The sequence below is a fragment of the Vigna unguiculata genome, chromosome 6 (genome assembly GCF_037176805.1).
Source record: "Vigna unguiculata cultivar grain cowpea cultivar isolate G323 ecotype 2 chromosome 6, ASM3717680v1, whole genome shotgun sequence".
Taxonomy (NCBI): Eukaryota; Viridiplantae; Streptophyta; class Magnoliopsida; order Fabales; family Fabaceae; genus Vigna; species Vigna unguiculata.
This window is the reverse complement of record NC_140797.1, coordinates 42,055,106-42,080,876: the sequence shown is the minus strand read 5'-3', so window position 1 is coordinate 42,080,876 and position 25,771 is coordinate 42,055,106. Positions and strand designations below refer to the sequence as shown.

Sequence of the window (25,771 nt, the reverse complement as noted above, 5' to 3'; positions counted from 1 at the left end):
GAAACATTATTATTTTGATATGATAAACACTTGTTTCCACATTTAATTTGATACTTTTATACCTATATTTGATATTAGTGGATATTTTCTTTATTATGAGCAATTAATTGGCTTTAGAAAACACGGCCTACCTATTCCTTCCAAAACCTTTGGAATGTCTCACGTGAACTTATGAATCTAAGGAAGAGAATAAGAAAAAAGAAAAGGAAAAGCAAAAATGGTTGTGGTTAGTGAGAGAGATATACCATATAGTATCTCAAGTATGGAAAGAAAATAACAGTATGTGATGGGTTTATATTTTATCAAGTATGTGATGGGTTTATATTTTATCATATATATGGTTATGCTTACAGTGACAGAGAAATTGTGGTTACATGTATGATAACTCCTTTTTGGTTATGATCATGCGGTTAGTCATACTGGTGGATTTATATATTTTTAAACATATATGTGATTCTATATATATATGACATTGGTTTTATATATATGAGATCATTTAACACAAAAACTTTAAGACAATTATGTTATGAGTCTTTATTCTTATATAATTATATAGTGTTTAACTTCATCTTTTCTATTCAATGTGAGACTTTGACTCGTACTTGAATTATTTTCAATATAAACCCCATTAAAGTGAAGTCTAGATTAATCTGAAGACTATTACCTGATTTGGTTAGGAGTAGTAGTAGATGATTAATTTGCAGAAATTTAAAGAGAAAGTTTATGGAGTAATTTAAGTACAAATTTTAATGATATACATGATCAATTTGATTGAAGGTTGATAATTTCTTTTAGAGAAATAATTATTTTAAAAGAAATTTATAAAGTAATGGGACCATGAATCCACTTTTCTTTGGCCCTCTCCTTATGCTGGTTCCCTCTCTCCGTTGGAATCAAGTGATACCATATCCACAACTTTTAACACCCTAACTTTTGTTGCGGAATTCTCTTACATGTAAAATATACTTTATATCCTTACATTTACACGTAAAATATTTATATACTTACGTTTAATTATGTCCTCTAGTATATATATAATATTATTTTTAAATTTAAACCTTAAAATAATAAATTTATGAATTTTTTTACTTATGTATATTATTCACGTTAGTCATTTTTCCAGCTCTCATTGAATTTTCACCAACTTTGAATAATGTGATTTGAAAAAGGAATCTTACAAGAGTTTAAACTTAGCAATTCAGAATTCCTTTTTGACGAGTTGTGTTAACCATACGCAATTCCATTTTTGTGGTCCCTCCTTTATATTCTCTTAGATGCCATGTTCATATCCTCCAAGGTTTGACACAGCATTGTTAGTACAACATTGCATACAAAAAACTGCAATAAAGAGTGGCACGTGATGACGTGAACATTGGAAGAAGGGAAGAAAGGGGACCATAGATATTGTTGCTGTACTTTCTGCAATATTGTGGCTTAGATTGCTATCTTCTCTTGCAGTGATGCTGTTTTCACGTAGGGATGGCTCTCCCATATGCATTACAGGACAATGCAACAAACGTATTGATTGGGATACCCATTAACTTATAGCAAAATCAACGTTTATTCATTCATTTCTCATTCACTCTATTCTGCTCCAATCAACAAACACATTTGTCAAAATGCATTTGGGGTCCCCGATTGGATCATGCTTCATACCTCAACAAGAGGGTTTATGATATCAGTTTTTTTTTTATCTTTTGCTCCAAAATAGTGGTAGAATGAGTAAACTCCTATTCTACTACTACAGTTACATAGGCACCAACCAATGACATATTTGGTAGTTATCATAGGTTATATAGGTTTTGTTACAGTTTTTCAGTTTGGAGCTTACGAAAGAAATTAAAGAACTGTTCCCTCCGAATTACATGTCAAATTATTTGATGCAGTTTGTCTGCTATTATTGACAACAAATGGAGAATTTTTTTTCTTTTTTTTATTCAGCAGATTCTGTTTATAAGAAGAGGTGGATGCTCGCCCTGTTGCAGTCTGGAAAAAACAGTTGCACATGAAGAACTGAGTAAGAGATAACTTGTTATCCATGTGTAAGCAAATAAAATAAAAATTGAAGTTCCCTCTTTTGTCTTCTATTTCCTCTGTTTATCACGTGAGGGGGTGAATAAAAGACAATGTGGGATTAGTACAAATTTTGTTATCTCGGAACAAACATAAAAACTGAGATCCACACCAAGTTGCATGTTCTAACACTTACTTTTCGTAAAAGACATGTTCCAATCAATACAAAGAGTCTAATTTATTGGAAATTCCTGATCGATTAAGAATAACGTCAAATTATAATATATAAGTGTGATATAATCTTCACCATTGTAATTTGAGTATACATAAACTTACCTACTAAGATGTTTTCAGAGCTATTTAGAGCATGTCATGTTCATTCATTCGCGTGAGAGGGATATGATATGTTGGATTTTGATCCTTACTTTAGAAGTCGGTTTTGTGATATTGACTTAGATAGAAGCTCTTCTAAGGACTTTAATCTTCTTATTTTTCTCTTGCATAAGTATTTACGGGGAAAGTTGTCCAAACATGTCCCAATGTACTATACTGAAGTCACTTTTAGACCTACTTTTGTGTTCCCTTATTATTGAGTAGTATATTTGGCTAAGCAAGCTTTTCTGAAAGTGAAATCATAAGCTATCTTGAATAAAGCAGATATTCGTTTCCTTTGATACAAATATTCCCTTTCAAGCTAATCAACTATACAAGACAAAGATGAGTACAATCTCATATATATTATCAAAAAGAAAGAACATTGGAAGACTAAAGAAAATGAAGCTTCTTGCCAATCATTGTCGCAATTGCAAGCTTCTTTTTGAGAAGATTGCAATGACCTCGTTGGCCGTCCAAGTCACTAGGGAGAGATTTCGGAGATGTGTGAGTGAGTCTTTGTCCAATGATGGTAAATCGGAGACACATCCTGATACCAAGGACAAATGAAAATGAAGAACATTCAAAAAAGGATACTATATTTTATGATAAGAACCTGTTATGCAGCTATATTTTTGTGAAGTAAACAGTAGCAGTTAAAAAATGTTTTACACCAGTACCATGCAATTGAAAATTTATTGATTTATGTAGTTTTATTTCATGGAAGAGACCATGATACAAAACATAAAGTGTGGGAGAATATTTAGGAGATGGCTAAAGTTTTAATACCTGAATATTTGACAAGGTATAGCAATGAATATGATGCTAGAACTCTTTCCTCAACATCTTTATCATAATCCAAGGATTGTAGTAATTGTGGTCTTAAGATTGAGAATACCATTGGTGGCAACATTGTATCTTCAATTAAATTGAGGTAGCTGCTCATCCATGAAATGGTTATGAGACTTGCTCGTGCTAAACATGGAATTCCATTGGCTATGGTATCTGCAAGTGCTGATAGCAAATTCTTGTATCCATTGTTGAACAAGACAAGGGCTTTTCTTTTTTGCCAACTTTCTGCTTCTTCCTCCACATTCTAGTAAGTGACACAACCAATCAACAATTTTTTATGTGCTAAAAATAGGAACAGTAAGTACTAGAAGCAACAAACAATTCAAATATTGTGCATGGAATGATTGTAGCCAAAGTCTACCTTGTGAATTGAATCATAAACAACATTTTCCTTGCCCGGATATGAATCTTCAAAGCAAATTTCTCTGAAACCTGCTTTTTGTAAAAGAGAATTTTCCATTAATGGTTCCCCTGAATGAGAAAAGTGACCTCCTAATAGGTATAGAGCTCGTGCTGATTGCTGTTGCTCTCTATCATTACATGCTTGACAATTCAAAGCTGCTACAAGTGCTTGGATTGCTTCTGATCTGTATAAGCTTCCCTTGAAAGGATCTTCCTGCAACACAACTGCTACTGCATTTGTGAACTCTTCAAAACATGTAAATCAATTCAATATAGAATCATGGAATGAAAGTCACAGAACTTAGACCATTGTTCACAACCAATATTTCCGTAAAGCACTACTAAGTTAAATGAAAAAGAATTACCATAAGATCAAGCAGCAACAATATTACTGCAACTATAGGGCGTTCTTCAGGTGGAGCCTTCTCAAGGTAAATGAAGAAAACGTGCATTACGTTTATGCCACTCCATCCATCTTTAAGTCCTCTTAAGAAATTTAAAGTCTTTGTTCTTCTGGTATGAAATTAAAGTCCTCTTAACATTTTCAGATAGAAGAAAAAAGGTAAACCAAGAAGAAAAAATCTAGAGAGGTAAGTGATAAGCACATACTCATCAAGGCAGAGCAACTCGACCAGCACAGACAAGGCATAGCCACTGGAATTTTGTTTACTTCCAACAACAATGAGTTCAAGTAATGAAGTCTTGTTTATGTTGTCAGCTAAGAAACTTCTGCAGCTTCCTTCGGCGCGAATGCAACATGAAATTATCATAGCAGCATTGTTTCTCTCGTGGATCTCTCCTTCGATCCTTGCCATTAGCAGGGTCAATCCCCCAAGTGAAAGTACTTGCCTTGCATTTTCTAAGTTCTTATCTTCATCAAAACCAGTAAGAAGTTGGTCCAAAACATAGAATGCTGCCACTTGAGGACTGCATTGTACTGTGAAGAGGGTCTGCAATTTGTCTCCAAATTCCAGCACTCGAAGGATCAATGGCACCCATTCTGAAGATAGCATCTGCTTTGCCTTTGGTTGTGATAGATAAAGTAGAACTGCAGCCTTTAGAAACAGACTAGTGCTTCTTAGAAGCCTCACAAATATTTCTAGTTGAGGATCAGAGTTCAGTATAATTTGCTTAATTGCACCATTCCTTCCTATTAATTCTGCTAAAATTGATATGATCAATTCAAGAATCTCATCATTGGTTGAGGAAAATAACACCTCAAGCATAGCTTGAACTACACTAGGCTGTGTCAGTGCTTCTTCAATTAGAGGATCACCAGGAGAGTTCAACCAAGCTTTAGTAATCACACGAATAGCGAATTCACAGTCACTTAGAATATCTGACGAACCTATAGTTGTAATAGCTCCAGCAAAATCTCTTGAAAGAACAGCTGAAGCATTCTTGGGTCTACGGTTGCTGTTCTCAAAGCTTTCCTTTGGAATGAACCTGCAAGAAAGACACTGAAAATAGTCCAATCTCTGCGACGTTGGCCATAATTGAGCTTGATTTTTGCCAAAATGACTTGATCTTCCAACAAATACCCTATCTCCTTTCTGTACGAAGTAAGGAGATTACATCAGAAGTGAAATTCTATAATTTGAATCAGACAATTTCATCTGCGAATTGTAAGCACAGAAGATAACCTGAACTGAACTGTTTTTGCATTCATCTTCATACAACTTTTCATCAATCTCTAGGCCTGTGGTAATTCTCAACACTCCATTTTGGTCACCAAGACCAGAAGGTTGCTGCTCTAGTTTGGAGCCGAACACTGTCTTGAATCTGTTAAAGAAAACCATAAACATAAAATCACTTACAGAAAGATGGTTGTGGTGGTGAATGTAAGATATTAATATCACTTACAAGTTTTGGTTGATTGAGGAATTTGAAACAAAAGAATCTGAAGACCTTCTTGATAATCTGTAACTTGGCCTTGATGGCAAAGAGACATTAGGAATAGGTGGCTCACTGGCCCCAACTTTAAGCCATTGCTTGTAATACTGAGCAAACAGAATAGTCCCTCTATCAATCTTTTCATTGTAAACTTTGTTGTGCACCTTCATTTTCTGTTCCTTCTCACCATGAGCTTCGTTTGAAAGGAACTCAAGCCCAGTGTTGTACCAAATTTTGACATGGAGAAGATGGGGAAGAAACAAATGCTCCCAAAGGTCAGGAAGCAAGTAGGTTCGAGAAAAACTCGGAGAATCACAAAACACTTGCAGTAAATGCTTAGAGGCAACCCTGTCATTTTTCTGCAGCTTGTAAGCTACTGCCAGATATAGCTGAGCACAAGCTGAGAGATGTGAATTTAGCACACCACAGGTTGAAGCATCCCTGGAAGTTTTAGAATTCGAAGTAGCAACTACGCTTAAAAGCTCAATGGAACTCCTTAACCTTTTGATCATCCTCACCTGTTCCGTTGTTCCTTGACTTTCTACTAATCTATCAATTTTCTTCATACCCAATTCCATGTTCACAAAAACCTCATCACCTGCATCCTTTCTTCTTCTTCTGTCCAAGAGAGAACTACACTTCTCTCGGATTGTTTTCCTGAAAATCTCATCTTTCACATATCTTCCTATGTAGCCACTGAGGACAGCAATCACTGCTCCAATGGCAACTTCATCCATCAAGGTTCCTACCCTTCTTGAATCTGCTGACACCAGTGACTTAGAATTTGATCTTTCCGAAGCAGAACCACCCCTTTTGCGTTGAGGAGAAGAAGAAGAAGACACAGTTTTTGATGAATTCTTCTCTACCTTGTGCTTGGGTGAAGGAAGGCCTTTTGGATCATGACAGATGTATGAAGGAAGTGGTTTTTTCTCATGCTGTGAAAGTCTGTGTTTAGGTCTCTCCGGGGTTGGACATTGGGCAGAATATTCTCCAAAGGCAGCCATATGCTGGTGAATGAGAAATGGGTTGAAAGAGAAGTATGAAGCAAGAAGGGCTTCAATGACATTCTTGGAACTCGAATGAAACAAATATACGAAATAAAACAGTGACAGCTAGATTAGCTATAGCAGGAAAGAGGCACAGCAATGAAGACAAAGAAAGGGTTGGATTTGGTGAACGGTGAATCTTTTAGGCCATATTTTAAATTATAATGTTCTGCTCTGTAAAGGCAAACACCCCTTTGGACCAGCTTTCTCATCTCAGTGAAACTGTCACCACATTTCTAAACAACACTCACTTGCAATTGCAAATTGCTTTCTTTGTTTAATTACACCATGCACATGATAACTACATCTCTGCCACTGAACAATGTCAATTATCACAACAAAAAATATTACTTTAATTCGAAGTTGTTGTTTTTTCATTAACAACACAGTTCCCTTTATTTAACTTTCTATGTTTGTTTTAACAAGCTCTTGTTTTATGCTCTGTTATGAGTGATGTCGTGTCGTTCTTCTGGTTTTTCCCCGCAGATAGTGGCTTTAGTTACTGCTTTCTGATACTTTCTTGTTTGACCTCACTGTTGGATTTTGTTTTTCTATACAGTCACTTGCTAATTGTATAACTTATTTATAGCATGCAGAAAAAGTACTTTTGTGTCAATAAGCGATTAAAACAAAAAAAATAAAATTATTGATTTTAATACTACCAAAAAGAACTAATTTAAAACTATTATTTAGTTCATTGATAGTGCAGTACCTTTTATAAAGCTTTTTATATTTGATTCTAAATCAGTTATTACTTTTATATTCTGCTACGAAGTATGGCTGGTGATTGTTCTCGTGGTCCTTCATGCAGATAGTGGCTTTGGTTAATGCTCACTTCTGATATTTCATTGTTTGATTTCTCTTCTGTTTGTTTTTTTCTTAATCCCGTTTGAAAGTGTTCTAAAAAGTATTCTTTTAATAATAGATTTTTTTTTTATTTGAAATGGCTGTGTAAGTGATTCAGAATTTGAGTGGGATTACTTTGGTAACACTTTTCAACTAAAAAATTTCACTTTTTATAACTATCAAAAAAATAATGTTTTAACTACTAAATTTTTGACAATTTTTTCTTATAATTTTAAGTGATATTTTTTAAGTAATTTTTTATTTTTTCAATTTTTTATTAGCATGTTTTTCTTATAACATTTATTCTTAGAATGAAAGGATGATAAACAATAAATTCTGACTACCCAATAAATTATATCAAAGTGTGACCACCAATAATTGAATCGAAAGTAACTAAATATAATAAATATTTAATTTTAAAAAAAAACGAGGTATTCAGTGTCTAAAAAGTTACCTGCAAAACGACGGCAGTCACCATTGCAGATGCAACCAGGACTCACTTTTTTCGACGATTTGTAATGTGCGTGTTCTGTTTCGCTTTGGAAATTCCTATAATCAATTTTTAAAATTAATATATGCTAATAAATTATTTGGAACATTCAAAATCAATTAAAAATGATAGATTCATATTAAAATAAAAATAACTTTTTTTAGTTTTTCTATCCATTAAAATCAATTTTCTCCCTCAAATAGAATCTATTTCTTCAAATATTTCCATTGTTTTTCTTCGACGCTAGACAAACCAACGGTTCCTTAATTCAAACTTTGTTCCATTCATACATTAACTTCACCTGCTGCTGCCTCTGCTGCACATGTTCAAACGTAAAAATGATGTCAATAATTTAGTGTAAATGACTGCATGTTAAATTCGTTAAAAAAAAATTACTGTCAGATCTATTTTCCAGTTCATTGGGTGACAAACAAACTAATTAATCTTATTTGCAATAATATAATTACTATTAGTCAAAAAGAGTTTTTATATATGACAATAATTCAACATAAAATTTTATGTTAAATAGATTATCTTAATGATGTGTGACTAATTATTTTATATCCCGATATCAATGGACCGAGATTTGATTAACGTTTAAAATTCGGCAAAAGTGTTTTTATAAATTTTATTTATGATAATATAAATAAAACAAATTGTTATTACATTTTAGACGTTCAGTGATAATTTCACTTTAAAGAAATTAGTCTTCGACATTCATAAGAAATGTTCTTGTGTAAACTAAGAAAAAACAAAACTCTAATTATGAGATGCTAGTGTTTGCATATACAAAATAAGAATATTGCTAGCGATGGTCTCAATAAAATTACTAATAATTAAAAAATAATAATTTTACTATTATTAAACTTGTAATGTAACTTAGTAGTAAAATTAGATGGAAGGATGAGAGAAATTGTAGATTCAATTCTTCCACATTTAAAAATTATAAGATTAATCAGGTAGAAGATAGAAAAAGTTGTGAATTTAACTTTCTATTAATAAAACATTAATAATAATTTTCTCTTTATTAATTATGAAAAAATAACAATTAAGTGTTATTAGTATTTTTTAATAAAAAGACACTTTTATGCGAGAATAAGATTATCTTTTGAATATTTATCTAACAAAATAGACAAGTTATAAACATATTCTCAAATGGCAATAATTTATTAAACGATTTTTTAAAAGAACAGCACTATAGTTGTCATTGAAGTAACAAAGTGGTTAACACTGAAACCTGGTATGGGAAGTGTTTCATAACAACGTTCAACAACTATTATATTCCACATCCTCTTTGGCAACCATTTTAATTTGTATGTTTGGATCTTTACTTTCATGATAAATGTAATTTTGAATAATTATTATTACTTTTCTTTAACTTAAAACTTACTTTTTGAAGTTTCACAGTTATAACATAACAAAACAAGTAAAAGCATTTAACGCATATGAGAGAGTAATGGAATAAAATGAAAAGGAAAAAAAGTATGTAGTATAAAGCTACTTGAAAGAGATAAAATTTATAATGTTAACAATTTCATATCTACAGGATATAAAAGTAGATATAAACCATTTGTAATCCGGTTTTATATAGTTAAATTAAACTAAACTAAAATTCAGTTATTATGTATTTGAAATCTATCTTATTAATATTTGTTAATTATTAAATATATCGTATTATTCATCATCGGATCATTATCAAACAATCTATTAATACATAATCCCAAACTCAAAACGTATAACCTCAATGTAATAAAAAAATAAGTTAAAAATCTCACCTTAACTGAAAATAAAACAAATTTTCAATATTTATCGATCTAAACCTTTCCTTCAATTCAATTTTATAAAATTGAAGTACACTTCCAATTCACTTCCTAAGAAAAGATAAAAAGACTTACTTAGAAAAAGAGAAAACAGCAGTGAAAGAAATACAGAATAGCAGATAATCATAAAAAAATTACAATAAATTTCAGCACCATAAAGCATATGAAATTATTTTCAAAATACATGGTGTTGATTACACAAGACAGTAAGACATCACCTTCTTTCACAATTTTACAGATGAGTTGGTGGGCACGATCACCTTTAGAATTTGTACTATATATATATATATATATATATATATATATATATATATATATATATATATATATATATATAATATATGTATGTCAAAATCAAAAACTGCTATGTATGGTTTTACTGTTACACTTTCCTAGCCTTGTAATGTACAACAGAATCTTTGAGGGAAGACGAAGAAGATGAAGATGAAATGCCAGAGCGGCTAAACTCGGCCTTGTCCTTGCTGAAGGCCTTGTGAACATCATCTTTAAGCTCCATGAACCGTGTTCTTTTGATTCTCTGCTCTTCTTGAGTACCCTTTTCAAGATAAAACAAGTCTGGTAGATCATCCTCCATGAACTTGTCCAACACTTCTGAGCAGTGTGGGAAGTATCGCCGCCCCATTTCCACTGTCACCACCACAACATACAACATAGATTCAGAGGTGTAGTCACAAATATCATGCAACTCGGTAGAAATTTACGAAACCAAACAAAAAGATAAGATTTCTGGAATCAAGTTAGAGTGTGCTTGTTTTTCTTATCAGCAAATGTTAGTTGTTAGTTTTTATTAGTCGGGGAGTTGAATCTAATACATCTCTCACCCTTCCTTCAAAACCTTCAAATATCTCTCAAATGTTAGTCAGAAGTTAAAATCACAACCTCTCTCATCTCGTTTTCAACTTTTATCACTAAGTCAACCTTATAGCTTCGGTGTGCTTGTTTAGTTCTGTAAAACCAGATTCTATATGCTCAGATTCAGGTGAAGGAATTTATTTGTTAAGAGCATCACTAGAACAAATTCTCCCTTGAGATTCATACCAAATGCTATATTGAAGAAGAAAACACTGCTTAATTACTACATACAACAAAGCAAATCAAAATCTAACTTTACAAAGACTGCAATTACCTGTCTTCATAAGGGCCTCCATTCTAGAAAGAAGTCTTTTATTTTGCACTATGGGAGTCTCATTGAGATCAACCTCCCTCAAGTTTCCATTTGAATTTTTTGAGTTTGATGCAGAGAGACCAGCAAACTCCGATGTTGTCTCAGCATGCGCAATGTCCATGGCAAGTTTGGCTTCTGAAGGGAAGAAAAGCCTTGCAAATGCCACTGCAGTAGACAGCAAACATTTACTTTTTCATGGTTTGAGCATAAAACAAGTCCCATAAACACAGTAAAACATTAGATTCTAAAGCACACATGAACTCCTTTAACAAATGATGACAATTCACAGAACACAAGCAACAAGTAATCTCATAACATACCTCTGTTCTCAAGGTATAGTAGTTTCATGTGGAGGTCATCAGCCATGGTATGGGAAGAGATACAAGCATCTCTGGCCAGTGGATTCCTCCGCATTTCTCTTTCGAGAACATCGATGCATATCCGATCGTTGTTTGTTTCTTTTCCCTGTTCTGTTTTCGCATGATAATCCTTTGGCCTCGTCAACCTTCGACAAATACTCACAGCACTCTGACCATCAAAAGTCAAATCTGATGCACAAGCCCCTTTTGTAAGCAGCGATACTATAATAGAAGCCTCTTTCCTCATAGCAGCAACATGAAGCACTGTGTATCCTCGAGAATTCCGAAGATTAACATTAGCCAGTGCCAAACCAAGAACCTCAGAAACAACCTTGGGGTCACAATAGGCTGCAGCGTAATGAAGAGCATAGGCTTCATCTAAAGTAACGTTTGACTCATTTAGAAGAAGTTTAACAAGCTCAACATCATCGGAGTCCAATGCCCTGTGTATTCTAGTGATTCGTTTCAGCGACAAAGCATCCAATTCAGATGCATCATTTTCGACATCTTGCTGAGGGTTGTGGCGCAGCAATTTCACTTTTCCTGAGAGTTCATGCGGAAGCTCTTTGTCGATTGAAATCTGGTCAAGGTCTGATCTTGCCACCCTATCAATACATTGAGTGACAAGTTGACTCGATTGACAATGGAATGCAACAGTGAGGATTGGAATCACATCTTCCACAAGAGCCTTTCCTATAAAGTTCAGTAGACGTCGCTGCAAAATTTAAGCTATTCATTACTACCTTCATCCTTAATATAAAAGTACTTATGTATAAATTAGATACTTCATTGACAAGAATCAGTAAAATGTCCTAGTAACAGACACAAATAAGTGTCAAACACGAATATGTGATCCAAATTAAAGTATCGGTCCATCATCGTAGCTAATGATTTGTTTAAAATATTATACATTGAAGCATTCATTAACGTGATCAAACATAGAATATACCTGGAAAAGTGATACCAACTCTGGTATTTGAAAAATGGAAGAGGCATACATCAACTCCACAGCAAAGTTAATTGCAGGTCTACAAGCATCATGGGCACATACATTGTCAACACATGTAGACACCTCCATTGGAGAGGGCTTGAGTTTACCAGTATATACATATCCCAAGAATATGAGGAAGGCTTCATATCCAACCTTGCCATAAGGCAACAAATCACTCATGTTATACTTCAACTTCCCTTCTTTTTCTGATGACCCCTTCTCTTTCTTGAATAATTCATGGAAAAACTTGCTTCTAGAGGCCAGAATGCATCGATGAACACTAACTGGTATTCCTTCTACGATGATGTCAGCATCACTATAATCACAGTCAGATTCAATCAAAAGCTGCTCCAAGTGGGAGCTAAGCTTACTCAAACTGATAACCTCAAGGTTAGGTCCAGGGTCAGAGCCGTAAGAAGAGCAAATGTTGTGGCTAACTGAGCCATTTGATAAATGGGAAGATGAAGTGAAGCTCAAAGAAGATGAGGGTTCGGCTGAATACGCCATTTGTGAACAACTTGAGAACCTTAATGAGCCTGTAGCATAGCTTCCACTCTCAAAAAACCTCAATCCTCAAAAGTTCCTCAAAGATAAAGTCCCGAAACCGTTTAACTACCAACTGACGAATGGAATATATGTAACTCAACAAAACCCTGAATTCCCCAGCACAGACTTCCAAACAAAAACAACCTATAAAAAAGGAAAGTATATATGCCGTGTAAACGGAAAACACTCTGTATAAGTGTTAACTACAAAATCTAATGTCACAACTCACAAGACACATGACATCTGATCCAACCTCTCACAAGATTACTTAACATAAAAAACATCAGATAAAGAGAGTCACTCTATCTCAAGAAGTCCATACACAGATATGAAAAACAAACAACACAAATATCTTATATCTCTGCAAAATTTCAGCACCGGGAAGGCGCAAAAGGATCTAAGAACCCCCTTGTTCAAACTTCCAAAGCCACCAAAACAGCATAGCCAAACCAGACCAAACCCAGAACTGATCCCAGACTGAATAACCGAAATCGGCAAATAACTTCAGTAAAACATCAAAAAAAGACAAACTTTGGTTTACACTCGGAGAGAGGGTCAAGGAACAGCACCACCCCACAACCCAATACCGGCATCAGATCAATCCAAATCAGAAAAAGGTTCGAACTTTGATGGCAAAACGAAGAGAGAGAAAGAGAGGGAATCAATCACCGTGCTGTAAGTCAAAGCATCAAATACGAGGAAGGTTCGAAAGGGAAACAAAGGAGGTGTTAAGGGTGTATGTTAGCAGAGGGAGAAAGAAAGATTCGGAGACGAAAGGGCAGCGATAATGTCACGCGGCTGTGAAGGTGAGGTACACAGCATCCCCGAAGTTTCGTCTTTCGTTGTCAAAAGAAAGAAGAGAGAGAAACAAACAGTGTTGTTGGCGTAGATGATTCAAAGCCTTCTCTCGCTTTGCGTTGTGTCCACAGAGAGATGAAGTGGTTTGAATGACGCCATAGGTGACGTCATCGTCCCCAGCTTGGGTTTGCTTGCGTTGAATCTGGCGTCACCACCACCCTTCTGCACACAACTTTATGCCTTCCCTAACCAATCTTGTGCACTTTAATTCCTTTCTTTTTCAACATTTTCTTACCATGATGAATGATTAAAACAAATAAACAAAATTTACAGAAAAAGTTAAAGACTTTATTAAAAAACACATACCAAATGTTACAAAGGGTATTGCAATAATGGTGTTTGGGCATAAACCTAACGCTTGTTCTATTATGGCATGTGAAAATGAAGATTACTGAACTTTGCTTTCACATCTTTCCCACTTCCCATTTGGCTGTGCTAAGTCTTGTCTGTGGTGTGAATGATGGAAATAATACCTTCCGCCTTTGCCGACTCTACAACTGCACTGCATCTTTATTCTTCTTTTCTACCTTCTTTAGCTTTCTTCCATTTCTGTTTAGTATAAACTTGGAGGTTGCATCAACCATTAATGGCTCTTTGCTCTCTCTTTTTTCTTATATTTAATTAAAGTTCAATCTCAAACCATCATATTTAATATAAAACCATTATCTGAAGAAAGAAAAAAAAAGATTTTACGAAAGAAGTTGTCTGAATGGACTATAACATTTATATGTCTAAGCAAATGGAGATGCTAATTAACCTAACTGTTATGAAATGGCATGTGATGTGAAAATGGAAACAACTCATAGGTTGCTTTCACATCAAAACTTGTCATTTCCTTGTGGTGTGTTGAACCTTATTGATGCTATGGTCTGAACGTCATAACAAAACAATACCTTTTGTCGTTCTCCACTCTGCTGCACATCACCCTTATCCTTTCTCTACTACGCAATTTAGGTTTTATACTGTATTTGATCCGCGAAAATATTTTTAATTATTAGAGTTACCACTAATTTATAATATTGTTTCTTGAAAAATTTTTGGTTCGATACTTCATTGTAATTTTGGATGTGTTACATTGAATAAATATTTAAAAACTCTTGATGTTTATGTGTGTAATGTGAATTATATTAAATTGTATAAAATAATTAGATATGATATGTGGGTCCATATTTGGTGACATGTTATCTCTATTATTGGTGTAAGGATGACAGTGTGGTTCCAATTAAATATTCAAACCACATGGTTCTGATTATTGATTGATATATTAAAGAAATGTTATTTTATGGAATATGAAACCATGTTTTTGGACTCGCGTGCAATTATTTACCATCTTGTAATGTTCTGATTATTTGTATTCATTGGCATATCTGATTTTGCATTTTGCAAACTTTGTTCTAGAGAAGGATTTGTGCCGTTAGATTCGATCTTATGACTATCTGAGAATTTTTTTTTTTAAATAATAAATGCGTCAAAATTTGAAAATAAAAATGGTTTGTTAGACTCTTGTCGGATTTGAAAAAAAAAACACGGCAATGAACACCAGAATTTTAAGTTATTAATTGAGTTTAATAATCATTAATTACTAATTTAAAATAATTCGAAGTCCTCGACCGATAGAAATACAGTTAATATGCTTTTAAAATAACTATTGTACTAAGAAAAACTACATATCATGAAAGTTAGCGAACTTAATACTTAATAGTTATGATTGGAAAACACTGAGTATTTTCCTATATTGTCTATATAACTTTTTTTTGTAAATAATTAATGCACTTTTTTCTATTTTGTTAGCCGTTCGATTAAAAAGAAATTAATTATTTCAATAAATATATTTTTTGAAAACGATATAAAATAGTTGTGATGGTTTCAATTATATTGCTATGTTTATCTAATTATCAGGTAACAAATGATTCTGGAGGATAAAAATATGAGTAACATTCATATCAATATCAAAATCCCTTTTAATTTCTTGATATAAAATTCATCATCATTTTTTTCCCATTTATAATACATAAAGATATAAAACAGTTAAAAATGAGGAAAGACAATGCATTATTGAAAATATAATCTATTCATTCTTAAGTAGTTACTTTGGAGTAATGCACAGAGACAAAACAAATATTGATTATTTTAAATATTAGAGAAAGCAATGATGCTAAGAGGAGAAAAGTTGAATATAAGATACTAAATGTTTTTGATAATATTATTCAAAGTTAAAATTAACATATTGAAAAGATTGATAGATACGTCCCAGTTCAACCCCATTTTACCCGTCCAATTCAAAGTCTAATTTCATGTCTAATCTCGCTAATAAATTGTCAAAGAAATTTAACAACAGTATTATAAACGACTTTCTGTGAAATTACACCAAAATGGTGTAGCGTAGTCTATTGTCAACTTTGCTTATTTTGTCATTTTACCAATACAAAAGAGCTATGATGATTCCCAATGACGTTTCTCTCACTCCACTTTATAAAAATTCCATTAAAGAAAAATTTATCTAAAGATATTTTTAAGAGAGAAAAAGAAAAAAAAAAGGGAAATATATATCACATGTAATATTTTTTTTTTCGTAAATTATTTATGTACAATTAAAAATGAAATTTTTGAATGGTATATAGAACAACTTGTACGAAATATTTTTTTTTCTATTTTATTTTGGAATAGGAGTTTATTTTAATTCCTGTAACAACCCAAACTTTGTAATGACGACTTCATTTGAATTGTGGAATGAGTTTTGAAATTCACTCACTTAACATAATTAGGTCTGAGTACATTACCTCAGTCAATGGTCAATTGCTAAGTGTGATTCTGTTTTTAAATATACTTAAAAAACATACAAATTATTTTTCACAAAAGCTGCCAAAAGCAAGGTGGTTCTCCCAGCTAAGTGTGGAACCAAGGGCTCCAATATGACATCGTTATACCCAACAGGCCCAATAAACACACTTCAATTTACGGGCCTTTTCTTTGTGGATGATGTTTAAATTAAGGCAACTAATGGGTCCAATACAGTTAAGCATATTTTATTCACACAAAAAATGTCAATAACAAAGTTTTAAATCTCAAAAAATTTATAATCAAATCAATGTTTGAGGAAGGGTAATAATGACCCCCTTACACATTTTAGGCAGTTTACCACAATCCATACATCCAGTTCAACAAAGATCCCCTTACACAAAACTATCATACATGACAAAGAACAATGATCTACGCATGAAAATATTGCAAAACCTGTGTTGGATAAAATATTATTTATAACAATTTATGCATGGAAATGCAGAGTAAGTATAAGAAGCATAAGACACATACAACCATTGAATAATAGCTAGGCAGACATTTAGAAGGCAAAAACACTGAATGTAGATTGATCTCTTCTCACATCTCAGCATCACATTGAGTTATCCATCATAAAACTATATTTACTCAGCTTTAAATTTTAAAAATAATCGACTTTTTAGAAGAGAAGATGCTAGCCTAACTCGAGACAGAGGGAGCATGGTAAAGCCACCGTTATAATAAATAACTTCGTTACAAAAATACTTACATTTATTTTGCTTCAACCAGATGAGTAAAAACCCAAATCACATCAATCACTTACCTTTATCCCTTCACATTTAAAAGTGACCATCATTTGGCATAATTAACATAAATAATGGATGAGAAATACTAGGGCCATATAATTCTCTTACCTTTACCTATCAATTTGCTGCTTGCTGTGGTGTTACTACACTGTATTTCCTCATCAAAGTGACTTCATTTTTTTTCTCTCCCCTTTAGTCCATTTCATTATAAAAAAAACATCGTATCTTAGATTATGGTATCCTTCCATGATGCACCACCAGCCATGTGCCAAACCATGTAGACTTCATTGAAATTGAAGTGTTCACACAGTTTACAAAAGCAAATAGATTTCGGTTTCTAACATTGTGCCACCAATTGAAGATCCATGGAGTTGGTAGAAATTGTGCAAAGGTAAAGTTTAAAGGACAACACCAAAATGTATATAAACTGGAAGTGTCTTGGTATATCAACATAATGTTTGTTTTGTACAAAACTCTAACAATATCATTGGAGTGAAAATCTAACACATTGCAGCTCTTAATAATTAAGTTTCCAATTGCAACTGCCTCATTGCACCCAACCAACAAGATTTCTAATTCATGACTACGAAGAAGAATCCAGACCTTTTAGCTTCGATTTGGCTGACTCAAGTTCTTCTACCGAACACAAATTTTGATAAAAAGAAAAAGAAAAATAATAATAACAATCAGAATTGTATAGCACTTCAGCGTTTTAATTTGTTTCAAGAATGTAGTGAGGAAGAACAGTGTGAAAGGGTGAGAATTCTTACTCTGTTCCATTGCTGTTGCTGTTTGGATGGTTGTGCGAAAAAATAAGTTCCCATTCTTCCTATACACAGCCTACATTTCATAGCAGGTAAAGGAAAAAAAAGAAAACAACGAAATAATTAGAGTAGTAAAAATATATAAATAATAGAATACGGTGCCTCTAGGGTTTTTATTTTTCTTTTTTATGCAGCAATTGCTGAACCTGCTGAAAATAATCTCACAATACTTCTAATAAAACATTTTCCGAAACGAAGAAAAGACTGGAGATTAAATTCTGAGTATACTACTAGTTTTTAATCTTCGGGTTAGCGCAATAACAGTAAGTAACAATCTAAATAAACGTATGGTTTATTGTGATTTCTACCTTGGGAGGGTTAAAGTAATGGTTACTCTAAGTGTTTGTATGTATAATAACTAAACCGCCAAAAAGAAAACCCTAACCCTATGTCTGAAGTTGAAATGGTTAGAAAAAGTTAGATCGAAGGAGAAAAAAAGAGGTTACTCTGGAAGAAGGTTGGTTGTTGAGCTCGGCTAAGGCGACTTCGTGGAGCCTCAGTTGCTTCGTCCGATCAGTAACACTTGGCGTGGAGGTTGAATTGCTTGAAGAAGGAGAAATCGATGCCATTTACAACAAATATTGAATATCTGACTGAATGTCACTGAAAAAATGATACGATAACTTTTTTCCTGTGCTTGGAAACGGAGCTCTGCGATTATTTACGGAACTAGAATTTACAATAGAGCGCGACTACATGGACTCTGGGCCAAGGCTAGCCTGTTACGAGTGGAGCAATTTCTTTTTGTACTTTTTTAACTTGTAATTTCATAATGTTTTGTATTTTAGAATATTAACTTATGACAGTGTATATTTAGGATGAAGAATTGTTGATATAAATATTTATGTTAAATATATATATATATATATGGTCCTTTAATTCTAAGTGAATTTAATCTTTTATCATAAATTTAATTTTTTAATCAAAAATTTTATTAAATTTATTTAATATTATTTTTTAACTAATATTGAAATAAAAAATTATCAAATAATATAAATAAATAGAAGGTCTTGTCAAATAAATTTCATAAAATTTAATTAAAATAATTACATATTTTTAAAATTTAAAGATTAAATTGAAGAAGAAAAATAATTTTAATTTTTACTTAAAATTATTAAAAAATATATATATAACCCTATATATTTTTTTAGAAACTTTCATGTTGTTAGTTGTTTATATGTTTGGTATAGAATACCCATTATTAATAGAAAGTAGGTTTGAATTATCAAATAGTTTTATTAATGAGATTTTAACCGGCATCTATTTTTTCATAGTATCATTATTATTGTATAGTTTTTTTCATGTTTAATCTTATCTAAAGTTTAAAACCGTTCATGACATTTATAGTAAAAAGAAATTTGAAGAAAAAGGGCCATTAGTAATTGGAGTGATATTAATTGCTTTTATGTGCTACATTCTATATAACTAAAGCATAGCACAAATAAAACGATATTTTCAATTTAAATAAAATAGTTGTCTTTTACAATAAAATTACCAAAAAAGAAGTTATTTATATATACATAAGCAAAAAAAATATATATATTTTCAGAGATCACCGCGAAAGGATCAGGAAGCCAATTCATGGAAAGAAAAATGCAAATAAAATTAGTGGCCCAATCTTAATAACGTTATCCAAAGATGATAAGAATTTCATACAAAAAATGTAGATTTTGAAAATTTCAAACTAGAACAGCTTTATCAAATCAAACATTTTTTTGTCCTTTTAAGAAAAAATCCGTTTCCAAAAACAAGAAACTGTCCTAATTGAGTGATCATTTGCCTAGACCTGGAAGACAGAACAGTAAAATTAAAATTAGAAAAATGAACTTTGAGTAACCAACAATATAATACAAAATACCTGAGGATTGCACACATACATTCTTCAACCTTATAAGTGGCTTCACTATGGACCTTGGCTTTTGGTAGAACAATCAACGTGTGCCAGGGCTCAAAAGTCCAAGTTCTGTATTCAAATACGGGTCTACTATGTTCCCTCTCCTACGTGTAAAGAACACATTTCCCTACTCACTTTTCAATTTCCTATAGTTATTGTGACCAAAACCCTAGACAAACCTAACTTACATGCTGTCATTATGATTGTTGTATATTTTGTTTCCTGCTTTGCTCATCTATTTTTCACTAAAAAAAGTTGTTTATTCTATGGTTAAAAAGAATTCCGAATCCTGAAACACTACCCAGCAACTAGATATTTCCTTGCAGCAATGCCCGTGTTAGGGCTTGTAGTTGGTGGACATTGAGAATCTCATGGCTCAAGAATATAATTTTGGCTCCTCAGAGTAGGAAAACCACCTTAGCATGTTTCTTAAACTCTCCTATTCACATGAAGTTCCTTTCGATAACCATCTTGAGCACCTCCAATTTTTGGATGATCTCTGGACTCATCAGATCCCTTGCTTCCCTAATGAGGGTACCTTCTCTACTTAAATGATAAGCATCCACCACACCCTTTATCCAAGTGTGAAGCTTCTCTGGTGTCCTGAAAAAATATTGAGAAAAAATTTATTGTAAATGAATTCTGTTTCAAGTTATTTTATTCTCTGACATCTAATACATACGTGTACAAATTATCCACATCCTTTCCTTCAAGTTCTTCTCCAGGTGTAAATGCATCTTTCAGGGCAGACAGTTGCTCTTCCGGATCATCGATTTGAATAAGATACTTCACTATTCTAACCTCTTTCGGCACGAGTTTCTGAAGATTTCCCACAGCAGTCTTGTATAAATGATAGAGGATATCCTTTACCTACAAATAAATGTTTCATTTTACAAGCTAAAATAAGACAATATGAAATAGCAAGTATATAATGAAGAGAAAATTACAATATAGTTCTAGGTAATTACAATATAAATCTGAAATTGTTAGATTAGTAACAATCAAAATGGACCTATAATTCAGTCAACAAGACACTCATCCAAGTTCTCATTATCCATGTTCTTGAAATTAAAAAAGAAATAGTACATAAAGGAAATTAAGGTCGCCATCAAATTACCTCTTCTTTCATCATGTCCGATTCCTTCGCAGCTGACCAAGCTTTGGTGATCATCAATACCAATGTTGAGTCAAGTTCTTTTTTTTCAGCCAAATTGTCTATCTTCCTGCAGGCAGCATCAAGCGAAGGAGAACTGATAATATCTTGGAATTTCAACTCTGCAGCATTTACCTGTTCAAGGCTTTCAGTTGCAGCATCATAGGCTTGTACAGCAGCCAAGCATGCGTTCCCAATCTTTGCCAATTCTTGAAACACCAAAAAACACATTATAGATTAGTATTGTAAAATCAATTACAATGCAAGCTTGAACTGTCCCATGAAAGCAACACAATTCTAAACATATAGCATCTGCCACATGGTCTTGGCTAACAATCAGAATTCCTCCCAGCCTACGCAGAGAATATCCTCATTTCTCCAAATTACGACCTTATAATTATGCTTCAATTACAGAAGTACTTCTGCTTCTACAAATTCATTATTTGATGTTTCATGCAGGTCATAAATTTGATTGTGTCCTACCAGGAAAAAAAATATCAGTATTTGGTTATACTCATATAGAGAAAGAATCTGAACTAATCAAACCTGATATGGTTTGACAATTTACCATACACGAAAACCTGATGAAACATTCAGCCCAATTGGACACTATGTCCGAAAGGTTATCTCAAACATCAACTTAGATACTAAGAGCTTGCAAAATGAAGTCATACCATTTTGCTTTTCTTTGTTATCATAGTAGGATTCAGCCACTGTATGAAGGTGAATAAAGAACTCCTCAGTAAAATCTTTACGACGCTTGGAGACAATCTCACTAATTTCTGAGGGATCCTGTTTTACCACCTCAAGAAGGTCATTGTGTCTCTGCACATCCTCGTCAATCTGCACAAGAAAATTCCAACCTTAATCAATCCCTATTCTTGTTTTTTATCCTCCAATGAATGTAGATCATGGTAAGACTGCATATAAAATATATTGAGAAGCTAGGAGGCATGAATACAACACAGGAGGATACCTTATGGAAAATACAGAGGGCAAAATATTTTAAAAATTACAAGACAACACATTACATTAGAACATATGAAATCGGTATAAACTTAACATAAAATCAAATCTCAAAATCAAAAGAGGGAAACACAATCTTAAAATTATCAGATTTTTTATACAAAAACAAAAACCTAATCCTAAGCCTACCAAGTGAGGTAAATAACATTGTTCGCATGACGTCATTGCCTCATTGGACTCTGTTAAGAAAATTCTTAGGAATATTAGATATAGCATTTGTATTTAATAGATATAATAAAGCAATATAATTTCCTATCTGTAGACACCTCTTTGCATGAATATTTGAAGCGAGGTTCATAACTTTGTGGGAAACTGAACCCAACCCATACTATTATTTTGAGGTATTTAGACTTTCTTAGTAACCGATTATTTTGTGGATAAAACGTGAGTACTGCTGCTTTTATTGTTCTCCAATCAAGATTGAAAGTTTCACATCGATAATCTGCATAATCCTTTTACGCATATGCAGATTATAGAGGAAATACTGTAATCTTGAAAACAAAAGAGACCTGTCTGAGCTTCCTTGCAAGGCGTAGCAACTTCTCCTTCATGGCGGGATCCTCTTCGGCATCGGCTCTTTCTTGACAGCGCGCAAAGAACTGAGGCTTGAGGTTGTTCCATTCTCTGCTGAAAGCCAACAACCTTCTCCAATCGGTTGGGGTGGGCTTGTCCACCATGAAAACCCCAATCAGCTTGTCACACACTCTATGCATTCGGCTCTCGTCCACCGCCTCACAGGAACCGGCGTCACTCACAGTCGCACGGGGTCGCAATCCTCTCATTCCTGAGCGTAAATCGCAAATGAAACGACACATTTTACAGCGTAGAAATTCACAGGTGCTGAAATTGTTGGTGCTTGGTACTTACTCTCGAATTCGCGTTGGGCGCGGATGATGAAACGGGGGAACGGAACGAAGGATTTGAGGTTTCGAACGGAATCTGCGTGGGTTGTGGAAAAGGAGAACCTTGGTGGAAGAATCGCGTTCGCAGTGCACAACTCCATTTGCTTCGGTTTTGGAATTGAGAGTAAGAGTGAGAGAGAGAGTCAGAAGATATGGTTCTTCTGGTTCGCACTTGCCAGAGACAGAGACAAAGAGGGGTAGAAGCAGGGTTTACGCATGCTTCTAATTTGAAAAATGAAACCAAGTTATTGATAATTACATATTAAAAATAAAATGTGTAGAGAATTCAGACACCGACATAATTAAAAATTAAGAGACTAAAAAAACTAGTCTATAATTTATATTATATAATAAAAATGATATATGATAACAAAATTATGAATATTAAAATCGACAAATTTAAATTATGATAAAAATATACGATATAAAATTACAAATTTTATAAAATATAATTATGAAAATTAGATTCAAACTTTTTAATTCAAGTTACAAACATCATATTATTAAGATCTCAAAATTAGAACAAAGAAATTACAGAATGAAAATAAACTAGGTTAACAAAAATGGTGACATAGCACTCAAACATTGGCACGTGTTGAATATACACATCTTTGAGGATTAAATTGTTATTTTTAAATAAAAATTATGTTTACATATGTATGAGATTAAAATACTTATGTTTTCACTTTAAATGTATAACACTAAAGTTTAAAGATTAAAAACATTACTATTTTTTTTCTCAATTTATATTTTTTAATTTGCTTCAGCTTTGAATAACCATGACGAGACACGTAGGCAAAGAGAACTCATCGTGGTAGGTAAAATATTTGAGACATAGATTACGTAAATAAACAAACTGCTTGTGAAAATGTATATTAGATTCACATAAGTTTTTCATAAAATAAAATAAATATGGTTTGAATAGAAAATATGAGGAAAAGTATACATGATCAAAAATAGGGGTTGAATGAGATTATAATGAAATAAAAAAGCTCTAAACAAAATTTTCTATTTACAACTAAAATCACAGATACTAATTACACTGTATCAATTTTATATTAGTTGATATCCATTCAGTTGTATACAATGATTAAACTTTGATAATTTACTAAATTTTAAAATAATGTTTATAAATAACTTTTTACTTATTTTAATATCCAAATCTTATTTGACGTCATTCGTTATTTTTATCTAAACTGCATTGTGAAATAAATTTCGCTAGCAGCAGAAGAATGTAAGTAACACTTGCTAAACACCCTTCATATCCCGATACGATCACTAACATGTTTGAAAGCTTTATGAGACCGTTTTGATCTTTCTTTTTTTCTGGTTTTTCAGTTAATTGACGGTTTAAACTAACAGAAAAATGTGTCAAAATAATTTTGTAAATATATAAATGACAAATGCAATATAAAGGATCACATTAAATGAGACAAAAAAAAAAACACACAAGGATAAATATAAAAAAAAATGATAAAAAATGGAAAATAAAATTTAGGCTAAAAGTATCGTGTGCAGGATATGGTTATTAAGTTATTATTGATATTAAATAAATTTAGAAGTTAAATATGATCTAGGTTCTTAAATTTAACTTTAGTGTCTATGTTTTTAAATGTCTGTGGATTTTATTATTGGTCAAATTAATTATACAATGTAAATATGTTTAATTATATTTTAAGTTCCGGATAAATTTTAAAATTTTTAATTGAATTTTTATTAAATTTTTATTAGGTGGATTGAGTATTAATAAATTTAGAATCTCTTTTTTTTAGTAATATGGGTAACCTGAATATTATTTTGTTGTGTCATTTTATTTAATTGTTGCCAATCTTGTTATTTTATAAATTTTAATTTTTAAAATTTTATAAATATGATAATATTATAATATTACGACATGACAATATGATAATAAAACAATATAACGATCACAACATGATATAATGATAAGACGATATACAATATATGATATTATAACATAATAATATAAAGATATGTGATATAACGATATGACGATATAATGATATAATAATATGACGATATAACACGATAATTAGATGTATTATAACGTTATATTTCACTATAGCCAATTTGTCAAAGCAATATGATTAATTATATCCAAGGATAATAGTATATATCTAAAGGGACAAATTAGTAATATTGACTTTTAGAAAATATTAATTGACAAAGGTTATATACTGGGATTGTGGTCTTGAGTAGGCACGTCATATTTTTATTCTTTTATCTTTCTCCATCAAAAAAGGAGATCAAGAGAAAACTTATGATGCTATACATTTGGAAGACCAAATACCAATGGTCAACCTAGGTAGCTCTTGCTTATAGTTCTTTGGGTATATGATGATATAACGTTGTGACAATATGATTATATAATAATATAATTATATAACAATATGACCCAATGTGTATGATGATATAATGATATGACAATATTACGATATAACAATATAACGATATAACAATATGATGATATAATAATAAGACGATATAACGATATGACAATATAACAATATAACGATACAATGATATATAAATAAAATTATAAATTATAAAATTATAATTTATAAAATTTTGAAAATAATAATAATATAATTATATTTGGCGATAGCTAAAAGATGTGATATAACATTATAATAACCATATGAGTAACTTGAAAAAGACATCACTAAATTAATAAAAAACAATAATTAAAAAAAATA

The 25,771-nt window shown here is 32.3% G+C and overlaps 4 protein-coding genes across 6 annotated transcripts; all 4 read right to left on the bottom strand.

The window, feature by feature from the left end:
- Window positions 1-2,629: 2,629 nt before the first annotated feature.
- LOC114187001 (putative E3 ubiquitin-protein ligase LIN-1) lies at window positions 2,630-6,716 on the bottom strand. 2 transcript variants are annotated; one of them, XM_028075102.2, is made up of 7 exons: window positions 5,503-6,716; window positions 5,283-5,421; window positions 4,249-5,192; window positions 4,005-4,149; window positions 3,599-3,853; window positions 3,175-3,481; window positions 2,630-2,935 (listed from the first exon to the last, which is right to left on the bottom strand). In XM_028075102.2, the coding sequence occupies exons 1-7, from the start codon at window positions 6,534-6,536 to the stop codon at window positions 2,805-2,807; spliced, it is 2,955 nt and encodes a 984-aa protein (XP_027930903.1). In that variant the 5' UTR covers window positions 6,537-6,716; the 3' UTR covers window positions 2,630-2,804. The 2 variants fall into 2 exon arrangements, with proteins under 2 accessions (XP_027930903.1, XP_027930902.1); XM_028075101.2 differs by having other exon boundaries at window positions 4,005-4,152; window positions 5,503-6,714.
- A 3,138-nt stretch (window positions 6,717-9,854) lies between these two features.
- Window positions 9,855-13,907, bottom strand: NPR3 (NPR1-like protein 3). The gene is made up of 4 exons (XM_028075607.2): window positions 12,229-13,907; window positions 11,241-11,994; window positions 10,882-11,085; window positions 9,855-10,382 (listed from the first exon to the last, which is right to left on the bottom strand). The coding sequence occupies exons 1-4, from the start codon at window positions 12,775-12,777 to the stop codon at window positions 10,117-10,119; spliced, it is 1,773 nt and encodes a 590-aa protein (XP_027931408.1). The 5' UTR covers window positions 12,778-13,907; the 3' UTR covers window positions 9,855-10,116.
- A 3,748-nt stretch (window positions 13,908-17,655) lies between these two features.
- On the bottom strand, window positions 17,656-18,812 carry LOC114187430 (Prefoldin chaperone subunit family protein). Its single transcript, XM_028075689.2, has 3 exons — window positions 18,529-18,812; window positions 18,029-18,098; window positions 17,656-17,894 (listed from the first exon to the last, which is right to left on the bottom strand). The coding sequence occupies exons 1-3, from the start codon at window positions 18,649-18,651 to the stop codon at window positions 17,842-17,844; spliced, it is 246 nt and encodes an 81-aa protein (XP_027931490.1). The 5' UTR covers window positions 18,652-18,812; the 3' UTR covers window positions 17,656-17,841.
- Window positions 18,813-19,676: 864 nt separating this feature from the next.
- On the bottom strand, window positions 19,677-23,291 carry LOC114186533 (uncharacterized protein At4g37920). 2 transcript variants are annotated; one of them, XR_003605105.2, is made up of 7 exons: window positions 23,023-23,291; window positions 22,665-22,939; window positions 21,804-21,972; window positions 21,094-21,338; window positions 20,659-20,846; window positions 19,960-20,579; window positions 19,677-19,868 (listed from the first exon to the last, which is right to left on the bottom strand). XR_003605105.2 is itself a non-coding variant. In XM_028074467.2 (6 exons), the coding sequence occupies exons 1-6, from the start codon at window positions 23,156-23,158 to the stop codon at window positions 20,420-20,422; spliced, it is 1,173 nt and encodes a 390-aa protein (XP_027930268.1). In that variant the 5' UTR covers window positions 23,159-23,291; the 3' UTR covers window positions 19,890-20,419. The 2 variants fall into 2 exon arrangements, 1 of the variants encoding a protein (XP_027930268.1); XM_028074467.2 differs by lacking the exon at window positions 19,677-19,868 and having other exon boundaries at window positions 19,890-20,579.
- Between the last annotated feature and the right edge of the window lie 2,480 nt (window positions 23,292-25,771).

Coding starts and splice junctions, on each gene's coding strand:
- LOC114187001 (XM_028075101.2), bottom strand. CDS start 6,536: ATGGCTGCCTTTGGAGAATATTCTGCCCAATGTCCAACCCCGGAGAGA. Junction 5,193..5,282: donor GCAAAAACAGTTCAGTTCAG/GTTATCTTCTGT, acceptor TACTTCGTACAG/AAAGGAGATAGGGTATTTGT. Junction 3,854..4,004: donor TGTTGCTGCTTGATCTTATG/GTAATTCTTTTT, acceptor GTTGTGTTGCAG/GAAGATCCTTTCAAGGGAAG.
- NPR3 (XM_028075607.2), bottom strand. CDS start 12,777: ATGGCGTATTCAGCCGAACCCTCATCTTCTTTGAGCTTCACTTCATCT. Junction 11,995..12,228: donor AGTTGGTATCACTTTTCCAG/GTATATTCTATG, acceptor TAAATTTTGCAG/CGACGTCTACTGAACTTTAT. Junction 10,383..10,881: donor GGAGGCCCTTATGAAGACAG/GTAATTGCAGTC, acceptor TGGTGGTGACAG/TGGAAATGGGGCGGCGATAC.
- LOC114187430 (XM_028075689.2), bottom strand. CDS start 18,651: ATGGCATCGATTTCTCCTTCTTCAAGCAATTCAACCTCCACGCCAAGT. Junction 18,099..18,528: donor ACAACCAACCTTCTTCCAGA/GTAACCTCTTTT, acceptor TATGAAATGTAG/GCTGTGTATAGGAAGAATGG. Junction 17,895..18,028: donor AGCAACAGCAATGGAACAGA/GTAAGAATTCTC, acceptor TGTGTTCGGTAG/AAGAACTTGAGTCAGCCAAA.
- LOC114186533 (XM_028074467.2), bottom strand. CDS start 23,158: ATGGAGTTGTGCACTGCGAACGCGATTCTTCCACCAAGGTTCTCCTTT. Junction 20,847..21,093: donor CGGACATGATGAAAGAAGAG/GTAATTTGATGG, acceptor ATTTATTTGTAG/GTAAAGGATATCCTCTATCA. Junction 20,580..20,658: donor GATGTGGATAATTTGTACAC/GTATGTATTAGA, acceptor ATATTTTTTCAG/GACACCAGAGAAGCTTCACA.